The 12,374-nt window shown below is 41.0% G+C and overlaps 1 protein-coding gene across 1 annotated transcript in view; it reads right to left on the reverse strand.

Annotated features, from left to right (window-relative positions):
* Window positions 1-1,092, reverse strand: part of SLC27A6 (solute carrier family 27 member 6) — a 67,221-nt gene extending 66,129 nt beyond the window's left edge. Inside the window, exon 1 of the mRNA XM_044228343.1 lies at window positions 115-1,092. Coding sequence (XP_044084278.1) covers window positions 115-595 — 481 coding nt within the window. The 5' untranslated portion in view covers window positions 596-1,092. The remainder of the gene's footprint in view (window positions 1-114) is intronic.
* Between the last annotated feature and the right edge of the window lie 11,282 nt (window positions 1,093-12,374).

A 12,374-nucleotide genomic window follows, 5' to 3' on the forward strand; every position in this document is an offset into this window, starting at 1 on the left:
GTAAAAAGCTTTTGTATCCTTACTACCACACTTCATCACACACGCAAAGCATTATCTGTGAACTGTTCTATCAAAGAAGGGCGGGGAGGGGGGAGCCCTCACCCCTTATTTTACCTGCGCCTACAACGAGAGCCCGGGGCTCACAGCTGCGGATACAGTGCAGCAGGCAGTTGGAGCGAATGTTGGAATTGAGGAAGGCCACCACGCAGCCCAGTTTGGCCAAGCCGAACCACACGTGGACGAAGTCAGGCTCATTGCTCATCAGAAGAGCCACGGTGTCCCCCCTTTTCAGCGTGGAATGGTTCAGAAAGACGTGAGCCACTCTGCTACTCCTTTTGTCTACATCCTGATAGGTGTGGATGTCCCCCTCATAGATGATGAAAGGTTTCTGGGGCTGCTTCTTGGCAAGACTCAGGAATTTATCCAGGACTGTGAACAGCTCCCCTTTCAGGACGTACTTCTCCATCCGAATTCCATAGCGTACCACCTTCAGCAGGAACCAGAAATCGTCCCAGAAGTAAGGGAACAGGAGTTTCTGCAAGAAATGCAGGAAGACTATTCCAGCCGCTAGTCCTGTTAAACATGACAGGAGCATGGAGGCCACCGGGATAGAAGGCAGCTCGGATACCAGCCCTTCTCTCCAAAAGCCGCTCTCTGCAGAGACCACAGGTCGTCGGGGCTACAGCCTGGTACCTGCAGTTCGCGCCAGACTTTCAGGGACGGAGAGGGTAATCTTGAGAAACAGAATCAGAAGTGTGCACAGTCGAGGTCACCCCAACAGATGCCGGGGATAAGGCTTGGGTCACCTGGCGGATGAGGGGACAGCGAGCGAAATCAACGCGGGCACTCGCAGGGTCCACGGAATCTAGGAGCCCAGATCAGCGCCCCTGCCTGGCAAAAGCCCCGACGGTGGCCCGCGCCCTGCGAGGTCCTCTGGCCCTCTCCAGCCCTCTCCCCGCAGGCTGGGTCAGTCCCTGGAGCCTCTGTGGCCCTCAACAAGTCCCACCACCCACAGGAACTATGTCCAGAGGGCAGTTGCTCTTCTTCTGAGGGTAGACTTTCCGGCGGCTGCAACTTAAAGGCTGAACTCGAGCCTGGAGAAGGCGGGGTGGCGACGGCTGAGAAAGGCAGCGGCTTCCCCTCGTAACGCGTCAGACACCGCGAGGAGGAGTCTGGGCCACGCCCGGGTCTGGGATGCCCCAGGTCTAGAGAGATCCGGGTCCGAGCCCCGCCCCCGCTCCGCCCCGCGCTCCACGGCCGGACTCCCAGGGACTCCCGGCTGACGCACGGGTCCCGGGCGAGCTGCCTCCCGGCGATCGCGGCGCGGGCAGGGAGTGGTTGCCTTCTGCCCCGGTCGCAGATCCCCTCCGACAGTTCTTCGGCTAGTGTATCTCTCTCCCCGGTCACCGCGGAGGTGTCCGCTTACCGCCCACCTCCAGGCTTCCAGCCAAGCCCTGCTCCGAGCGCCGCGGCTGGAACGGCTCGGGCCCCTTCGCCGCCTCCTTCACCCCGTCAAGTGTGCAGTGACTGGGGCCTCTGCGGGAGAAAGGACCGTCCCTGGAGGGAAAGTCGGCAGCCCAGAAGTCGTGGCAAGAGTGGAGGACAACCAGGCTGCTGGAATTAGGGCGAGGGAGTTCATTCACTAAGCAATAAAGAGAACTAAACTTAACTAGAGGTTGGAGAGGAAATTGGAAGAATTAAATATATATATATCCCGACGGAAAGAGAAAGAGAAAACAACAGAAAAGCTGTCTATGAATTGGTCAGGTCAAGGGATATTTGAACTCTTTGATTATATACATTTCTTTTTTTTTTTTAAGATTTTTATTTATTCATTTGACAGAGAGAGATCACAAGTAGGCAGAGAGGCAGGCAGAGAGAGAGGAAGGGAAGCAGGCTCCCTGCTGAGCAGACAGCCCCATGCAGGACTTGATCCCAGGACCCTGAGATCATGACCTGAGCCAAAGGCTGCAGCTTAACCCACTGAGCCACCCAGGCACCCCTGAACTCCTTGATTATAAAACACAAAACTGTGTTGTTGTTCTACAAAAAGTACTTTTAAAAAACTTACAGGTTGGAATTGACATTTATATTGAAATTTTATCCTTAAAATGCCTAGAAGCACTTTTTACAAAATCTTACAGAAATATTGATTGATGTAGAAGCTTAAGTCCATACACACACACACACACCCTTTTTTTTTTTTTTTTTTAAATGTAAGATACTATTGGGTGCCTGGGTGACTCAGTCAGTTAAGGATCCTACTCTTGATTTTGGCTCAGGTCAGGATCTCAGGTTCTTGGGATAAGCCCAGTGTGGGGCTGGTGCTGGGCATGGAGTCGGCTTGGTATTCTCTCTAGCCCTCTTTCAGCCCACCCCGTTCCTTTCTCTCAAACTTTCAAAAAAAGGGGTGGGGATACTATTTTCTGTCCTTAAAAATAACTTTTTTTTTTTTCATTTGATAGTTTAAACCATTACCAACACTTCAAACTAATGATTCCCAAGGTGGGAGGGGAAATGGAGTGGAAACAAATAATCGTAAAGAATAACCATAAAATTTTATGCAATGATGAAATTTTACTGAAGGTAAGAACCTGAGGAGCATTTAATTACACATTTTTTTTTCTTGCAGACATCATCACCGCAGGCCTCTGCTTTTAAGAAGTTTGAGTACATGGTTAATTGCACATAATGAAATGATTAGCATTGCCTCACATTTCCCTCCCTCTATCTTATGTTCTACAGCTGGGTTCTAGCTAACTTCAGATTTCCTAATAAAGAAAAACCTGGTAACTCCAAGGCAGACTCTGGTTTATTAATCTGAAAATGAGTATTTTGAAATTACAGTGAAGAGCCCAGAAGAAAGACAGGCTCTTTAATCCTATTTGTGCAGATGAAGAAAACGTTTTCTAAGTTTACTCAGCTCTGTTTTTTTCAATCCAAAAACATCTCAGTTAAAAAAAAAAAATGTTAGCATCAAGAAGTTTTCAACTTGAAAAGCATCTTTGAAATTCGATCCTTTTCTCTCCTAGTAGTAGTCTGCTTCAGTTACCTCCTGGAAAATAGCATTTTTAGCAGATAATAGATTATGGAACAGTGGGTCTTAGGCTTGTGGATTTCCAGCACAAGTAAACTCTGTCCTCCTCCAGTGGAAAAACATGACTAAAGAAACACAGGTTGCCATCTTTTACTTTGTTTAATTAAAAACAGTAACACATTAAAACAATTACCATCAACTGTCACCATTGTTTTATAAAGGGAAGTATTTATTTCAACATTAAAAACAAGGAAAGGAATACTATCATAATAAAACAGTCTTTTAAAACAAAATTAACTTCGTGGAAAATTCATTGTGTTTTACTTATTTTTCTTACCATGGCTCTGCTAACATCATCCCAAGGCATGGAGCTAAATTTTTAGCTACATGATATGAGTTAACTACAGATATGAGTTAAGAAAATATTTGGCATGATGAATGTGAGATACTTTGATTTATTAGGAGAGCTACAAGACTATATTTACAAAATCTGTATTAGCCAAGACCAATTCCTTGCCTGAAATCTCACCACAAAAGAAGGAATCAAGAAAAATCTTGGGACAGCTAGCAGTATTATCTGTACTATTACGTCAGCTCAGTTCCTGGTTTTTTTTGGTCTATAAATTTGATATTCACTTTTGAAAGAACCAAAGACAGCTAAGTAAAAATGAAATAATTATTTATTTAGTTGTTAATTATTATAAAATGGGCATCAGACAGTAAGAATGATTGCAAGTGAGTAAATTTATCATTTAAAATAGAAAAAAACACATGCAAATAGTCCGTTAACATTACTTTTGATCAGGGACAATGTAATATTTCTCAGGTTTCCTTTTATGAAATATAGAAGTTTAATTATTTTCTTTAATGTTATTTGACAATAAATATTTTGGCTAAATGCAAATGAATAAAACAAAACAAAAACCATCCTCTTTTTTTCAAAGTAAATATGCTCTCCTCTTCCCTTTTCCATTTCTGACTTGACTTTCCCTTCTAACCTGCTTCCAATCCCCTCTACACCCCCTAGTTCTATTGAAGATGAATTGTTTAGTGATTAGATAGAACCAAAACTGAACAAAAAGCATCATATGACAGACCCTGAGTCATGTTATGTCCATAGGATTTTACCATTGTAACTTAAGAATTTTGACTTTGTGTATTTGTATAGACAAATTACTTGTGCCCATGTGTATTCTGAGTATTCTGAGGAAATTCTACAGATGTCATATTTTGGATTATAGGAAGTTTTAGGGGAGAAGGTAGAGGTTTAGAGAGTCCCAAATGATGCTATGTTGGTACCAAAATACCACAACAGGTGTATGCCATGGGCCAGGACTGACTCCCTAGACTATAGCAGTGCTTGGGATGGGGGTGGGAGTGAAGTGGACCATTTGAGAGATACGTATGGTGAGATGAGGCTGGGAAGGGGTGAATGTGAGAATTGTCCACTTAACACTTCTGTCCAGGAATGGAGTCTGGCTCAGGCTTTAATCACTGTTTTAGTGTCTGATCATAACTTGGTTTTTGAAGGGAAGCCTAAGTCTTTCTGCAATCGGCTTGTTTGTATTAATGAGCCATCACTGCCTACAAGATTAGTCCCCACAAGAACTCATGAAGCAAACTCAACATTAAAGATGAGAAGTGGGTTAGAGGGTTGCACAGTCGTAATATTGCTACATGTCTTAGACAGATCAAACACTGCTTGGAATAAAAAAATTTTATAGCACCATGTAAGTGATCCTGTAATAATAGTCTGGGAAACCATTATCAAACAAATTAAATCTTTAAATATTATTTTTGCCACCGACCAGAAAACATGCCTAGAAACTTCTGCCCATCAGGATTCCGCCAAGAAGATACATATTTTATCCATGAATTTTATTTTTAAATTTTTTTTTAAGATTTTATTTATTTATTTGACAGACAGAGATCACAAGCAGGCAGAGAGGCAGGCAGAGAGAGAGGAGGAAGCAGGATCCCTGCTGAGGGACCCTGGGATCATGACCTGAGTTGAAGGCAGAGGCCTTAACCCACTTAGCCACCCAGGTACCCCATCCATGAATTTTAGAAACAGCTTTCTTATATCCAGGTACTTCTGTCTATGATAACTTCTTTTTCCTCAGTGTTGGTGTACTATTTGGAAAGATACTTAAATGAAGTTTTACATGCTGATTCTGAGTCCTCAGGGTAGCTTCATTTCTATTTTATAAGTCACCACATGGAAGCAGGTTATATGATCATTAGTGAGATAAAATCAAAGAAACTCTTCAGCAACTTTCATTAGGAATTAAGTGTTCCAAATATCACAGTGAGCTGTTCAATGGGCCCCTAGTTTTGCAAGTCTCACAGGGTCTAAGATTCAGTCTCAAAGGTATGGGAGGGGAGAGCAGAACTTCTGAGGTTCAAAGTGTAAATATCACTTCTTGACATAGCAAGCTAATTTACAACGTTTAAAAATAATTTTTTTCTCAGTGGTTTAATTATAATAATCATTTCTCCCTGGGTAGGGAGGTGGTCCAGAGCTGACAGCACTTGCCAACTTCCACTTGGTGCTTTCCACTTAGGGGGTCAAGGCAGCTACTCCAGCTCTCACCAGTTCCCAGTCTTCAAGAGGGGGAGGGGCGGGGAGACTGAAGGAGTCACCTTAACCCACGTTGCATTGCTTCAGTTTTATTTTTCAGCTTTTTATTAAATAAAATTTACAAACACACATAAAGACAGAAATAATACAATAATGATCCCCCTACCGTATTGTCATCACCTGGAGTTCACGATTGTTAACCTTCTGCCCAATTTGTTTCAACTCTTTTTTTCTGAAATACTTTAATTTCAGACAACATATCATTGCCACCCTGAATATTTCTAGTGCTTTTCTGAAAAAAGGAGATTTCACTCCCTAATCACTATACCACAGTCACATGTGATAAGATCAATGCTAATTCTTTAATACCATCTAATTCTTAGTTCATATTTAATTGCTTCCAAAATGTGTTGGGGAACTGGCTGATCTAAAACCAGAATCAATTCAAGCTCTGAAGTCTAAGTTCTCTTTTAATCTAGAAGAGTCCTTCTCACAACCTCTTTATCTTTTCCTCAAACATTTCCCGGTTGAAGAAAATAGGCCTAAGACTACAGAGTGTCCCACCTTCTGCTTTGATCTGATTGCTTCCCCATGCCTTTTTTAAAATGTTCCTCTGTCCACCCACATTTCAGACAAACTGGTAATTAGACCTAAAGACTTGGTGAGATTCAGGTTAAACATTTTTCGGCAAGAATACATCATAGGAGAATCTATACATTTTATGTTGTATTACATCAGGATAAACATGCTATCTAGTTGTTGTGAATCATCACTGTTGAAGAAGAAATGTACCTTACTATATACACTGATACCTATCTTGTTTTGTGCCCCTAATGCACTCCGGTGACCACACTCTATCATTATGCAGTGATCCTCCTCATTTTCTTTCATGGTTGTATATACTCTATCATGTGGTGAATAACATAACTTACTAAACTTGCTCTCCACTGGTGGGCTTGTTTTCAATCTTTTGCCATTACAAATAGTGTTACAATTAATGAATCTATGCACATGGTGTATATTTATTTTCAGTGTAACTTTTCTAGAAATAGGATTTCTGAGTCATAGAGAAAACATTTGTATAATTTTTCTAATTATTGTCATTTTCCCCTCTATACCAAATGCCCACCATAACTCTATGAGAATATTTGGGAAGAGCAATGAAGTCTCTAATGGCTACTTTGACTAAACTGGCAATACCAGGGACTACATCCAATGTTCCCACAAGTATGTACAAGGTAATTCGTGTTCAGTATTGTAAAGCATTTGGTTCTCTGTTCTGACAGTTATTCAAGTGTTTCATTTGTTTTCTTTAAGATTTTATTTATTTGTTTGACAGAGAGACAGAGCATAAGCAGAGGGAACAGCAGAGGGAGAGGGAGAAGTAGGCTCCCTGCTAAGCAGGGAGCCAGACACAGGGCTCAATCCCAGGACCCCAGGGTTGTGAGCTGAGCTGAAAGCAGACACTTAATTGACTGAGCCACCCAGGCAACCCTGGAGTGTTTCATTTGTACTGATATAATTTTTTTCTTTTATTTTACATGGAACTACATAATTCAGAATCCACATCTGTGGTATGATTTGGGAAACACTAAATTTCCAGCCTTTTTAGGTAAATTACAAAAACATATTTAAAACAAAAGCTAAACTAAAGTAACAGATCTTTTCAAAGGTGAGAAACAAGACAGCAACGTGACCTCAACATCCAGACCGCACACTTCAAAGAGATAGGCTTCTGCAAATTATTACAACAATGTGTGTTCTGATTTGTTACAGAAGGCACATATAAGTTCTGGCTCATTTAATTGATATCTCTGGGCAGCCTAACATAATATCAGATGAAAACCTAAAGGTTACAGACAAGGAATTTCTGATGCATGTCAATAAGAAAACTTGCCCACTCTTTAAAATTGGATTTTGAACCCAGAGACAGTTCCAAAAATCCTCATATGGATTTTTCTCTATGTGGAAATTTCAAGAATAAAACTGAAAGTTTGATAATGCACTCTTTTACCAGGGAAAGATATGTGAAAACAAAGGGAGAGAGCCTGGTACTCTCTCTCAGAGAAGGGTTTTCAACAAAGTCAACATCAGATTCTGTGGCGCTGTTTCAACAACCTGAGAACTAGTACAAACATGGTAACTGATGCCCTTCTTTAAAGATCAGAGTACAAGGGATACAACCTCCAGCAGTAACATGCTGATAGAACCTGCAGATAAATGATTTCCCTGGTGCTCAATGATTTACCCAGGAGGGTAGGAAGCATAGTTAGATCTGACTGCTGTCATGTGGCCACAGAATTTATCAAAACTCAGGGCAGGAGTGACCACATGCAACTCAGGACCATCTTTGACAAAGCTCTAGAGGAAATGTTAATTAAGCCGGCATCTCACTGGGGAGGCTTATGTCTCTGGCACTCTGCCTGAGCCCCAGCATAATCTTGGTGGATCACCAGCAATGTTAACTATGCAGTATCTGGGCTTCAGGGTCCTTGGTGATGCTCAGGTGAAATAATGACCTACATTGGACATACTATAATAATCTGGTAGACCAGATGGACTGAAGTGTTTTCTGTACCTGCCCTTGACGCCCAAGAACCCTAGTTCTGGTCAGTGGACCCGCATATTGGTCTTCACACCCATATTAGCTAAGGTTGCCCAATTCAACCCCCTGGTATGAGTCATCATCAGAGTTCTCTACTCAAGTCTTTACATCCCCTGGCTTCCAAGGTCACATGATATAAGACTAAAGAATTCTAATTTTTATTCCTCTTTTATGGAGTTCTGTGTAGTACCCACTCCCATGCCAATAACAAATGCAGAGATAAAATTAAGCTGAGGGGAGTCTTAAGTGCAGTATCACCTAGTGTATCTCTTATCTCTGTGGGGCAAAATGGACATTCTCTAATTCTCTCCAGGCATTTAATCATCACATATTCTTCATTATAGCAGATTCTAACCCTCTCACTGTCATTATGGCTATTCCAATAGCAGGTCAGAATTTAGAGAAGCTACATGACAAATAAAAGAGATTAAAAAAAAAACATAGCCAACAAAGCCTATGTTCTCCAGGTCTGTATGTAATAGGGAGCCCAGATAGGTGAGGCCTGTAGTTCTCATCTGTCCATAAATATTAAATAAAGAAGAGGGTACTTGACTGATGCTCAAGCACCAAGCCAACAGCCCAGAAGTTTTTGCCTGATGCTTCTTTTCCCTTCTCCCAAGATTTGAACATCCCCTTCTCCCAAGAGTAGCCCTAGTCCATCAGCTTGCCTCCCTTTGGCAGAAAATACCTACTAGAAGACTGGTAAATATTGTTGCCTAAAACCTGAAGGACATGCAGACCACATGCAAGAGAAATATCCCTTCTGGGACCCAGCCTTGTGCTTCCTCACTAGATGTGCTGCAGCCTCTAACATTGGCAGGTTGGCCAGGTAGTCTTTCAACTTAGGCAGCTGGCCATTCCTCACTGACTCTTATGAATGGTTGATCCTTAAATTAGCAATGTGCCCAAAATCAATACGATGGGTGGCTAATTCACCGAAATTTAATTCACTAGAAGATAATCTGCTAAACTACTGGCCACTTCTTTAATGTTTTAGTATTAGCTTTTTTGTGTGTTTGCTTTACCATCAGTGTCTATTGCTACCGAAGCCTTAGTCTAGACCTTGTACTTTGCAGAGGTTGTCAGACCAATGCTGGAATGTGTGCAAAGCAGTTAGTCCAGCCTTGCTGCCACCAGAGGCAGGGAGGGGGCAGACCCAACTACAAGAGCAGGGTAACAATGAAGCTGCAAACAGAGAGTTTAAGTGTCAAACTGTTCTTTGAATATGAAACAGGAGGGTCAGCGGAAGGTCAAATAGATGGTGGAGCAGGAGAAGGTGCAGGGGAGGCAGCCACCTCATTCAGCAAAACTGAAGCTTTGCGAATAGTGTGATGTTTCTCTTTCCAACTACAATGCTTGGTATAGTTCTTCCTACTGGATTAGAAGGGTAGAATAAACCTACAGACTCCTGGAGATTCAATCTGGAGTTAGAATGAGGAAGAGGCTGACACACCTTAATGAGGATTTTTTCTTAAAGCCTCTTAATTAATTCATTTGAAAATATATTTGAGGGTGCTAAGGTGGGTTCAGCAAGTTTTAAAAGACAGAATAAAAGGATTCGAATGTACAGATTACTTCCTTATATTCTACAGCTTAGGAATTACAATGTACTCAAAGCACCAGGCTAAGGCTAACCCAACCATTTACTCTCCCACTTACTTCAGCAGCTCCTCTTCTGCCTTTAATAAGGTCTGTACATTGTTTTCTCATGTGCTCTGAGGACCTGTTTGGCTTCTGTACAACTTTTTTTTTTTGGGGGGGGGAGGCATGCTTGTTCACTGGACGAAAAATAGAGACTCCTCAGCACACATACACAGATACACATACACAGAAGCATCTACTCTACTTCATCACAGCATTATATGGGTTTTTCTGTTTTAATTTCATGGCAAAGCAAATAACTCAGAATTAGTTTATGCATATCTGTATGTATGCATGTATGTACATTCTTTCCTGTGTAGTATCTAATAAGAGAAACATTATCATTAATCAGATGTAAGTATTCTTTGGGTAACTAATTGAGTTTCTTGAGACTGTCTTTTTTTTTTTAGACAATACCTTACTGAGGTATAATGTGTAGAATAATTTTAAAACGCTACATATTTAAAGTGTATAATTTAGTAAGTCTTGATGTGTATATGTGTATATATATATATATATATATATAGGCATGAAATTACCACCACAATCAAGATAATGAACATATATCCATCAGTATCCAAAGCAACCTCACTTTGAAATCCTTTCTTCCAGTCACTCCCCACCACACCTGCCCTACCCCTATCTCCTAATGAATACTGATGGTGCCTTCTATAGATTAGTTTCCATTTTCTAGAACTCCATGCAAAAGAATCATACCAGTGGTTCAGAGCATCTGACTAGACATTCTTCCAAACAAGACTTATAGATAGCTAACCAGTAGGTACATGAAAAGATGTTCAACATCAGTAGCCATTACGGAAATACAAATCAAAAACACAGTAAGATATCACCTCACCCCTATTAAAACAGCTATTAATGAAAAGATAAGAAGATAACAAATGCTGGGGAGGATGTGGAAAAAAGAGAACACTTGTACACAGTGGGTGGGAATGTGAATTAGTGCAGCTATTATGGAAACCAGTATGGAGGTTCCTCAAATAATTAAAAATAGAAATATCGTATCCAGCAATTCCACTTCTGGGTATTTATTCAAAGAAAATGAAAACAAAAATGTTTATGACAGCATTATTATAATAGCCGAGATATGGAGACAACTGAAGTGTCCATTGGCAGATGAGTAGTCATAATACACACACACACACACACACACACACATTATTAAGCCCTAGAAAAGAATGAAATCCTACCATTTGCAACAACATGGGTAAACCTTGAGGGTATTTCACTAAATGAAATAATTCAGGCAAAGACAAGTACCATATTATTTCACGTATATGTAGAATCTAAAAAAAACAAAAATGAAAACAAACTCATAGATTTAGAGAAGAGACTGGTGGTTGCCAGAGGCAGAGAGTGGGAGGTGGGGGAAATGGGTGAAAGATGTCAAAGGGTACAAAATATCAGTTATAAGATAAATCAATCATGGGGATGTAATATACAGCATGGTGACCATAGTTAATATACTGTGTTGCATATATGAAAGTTGCTAAGAGGCCAGATTTTTTTTTTATCCTTGATTTTTTTTACTTAAATTCAATTAGCCAACATATGGTATATCATTATTTTCAGGTATAGTGTTCAATAATTTATCAGTTGGGTATAACACCCAGGGCTCATCACATCACATGCCCTCCTTAATGCCCATCACCCAGTTGCCCCATCCCCCACCCACCCACCTCCTCTCCAGCAGCCCTCAGTTTGTCTCCAATAGTTAAGAATCTCTCAGTTTTTCTCCCTCTCTGATGACTTCCCATTCAGTTTTCCCTCCCTTCCCCTACCATCTTCGGTGCTGTTTCTTACATTCCACATATGAGTGAAACCCATATAATTGTTTTTTTCTGATTGACTTGTTTCTCTCAGCATCATACCCTCCAGTTCCATCCACATCACTGTAAATGGTAAATATTCATCCTTTCTGATGGCTGAGTAATATTCCATTGTGTGTGTGTGTGAGTTTGTGTATGCCACATCTTCTTCATCCATTCATCTGTCCATGGACATCTTGGCTTTTTCCACAGCGTAGCTATTATGGACAGTGCTGCTATGAGCATTGGGGTGCAGGTAACCCTTCTTTTCACTGCATCCATATCTTTGGGGTAAAGACTTACTAGTGCAGTTGCTGGGTTGTAGGATAGCTCTAGTTTTAACTTCTTGAGAATCTCCATACTGTTTTCCAGAGTGTCTGTACCAGCTTGCATTCCTACCAACAGTGTAAGAGGGTTCCCCTTTCTCCACATCCTTGCTAATATTTGTTGTTTACTGTCTTGTTAATTTTAGCCATTTTCACTGATGTGAGGTAGTTGTGGTTTTGATTTGTATTTCCCTGATGCCAAGTGATGTGGAGCATTTTTTCATCTGTCTGTTGTCCATTTGTCTGTCAACTTTGGAAAGATGTCTGTTCAAGTCTTCTTCCTATTTAGGAGACTAGATCTTAAAAAGTCTCATCACAAAAGAAAACAATTCTGTAATTATGTACAGTGACAATGTTA

Source organism: Neovison vison, chromosome 1, assembly GCF_020171115.1.
Source record: "Neovison vison isolate M4711 chromosome 1, ASM_NN_V1, whole genome shotgun sequence".
NCBI classification, from domain to species: domain Eukaryota; kingdom Metazoa; phylum Chordata; class Mammalia; order Carnivora; family Mustelidae; genus Neogale; species Neogale vison.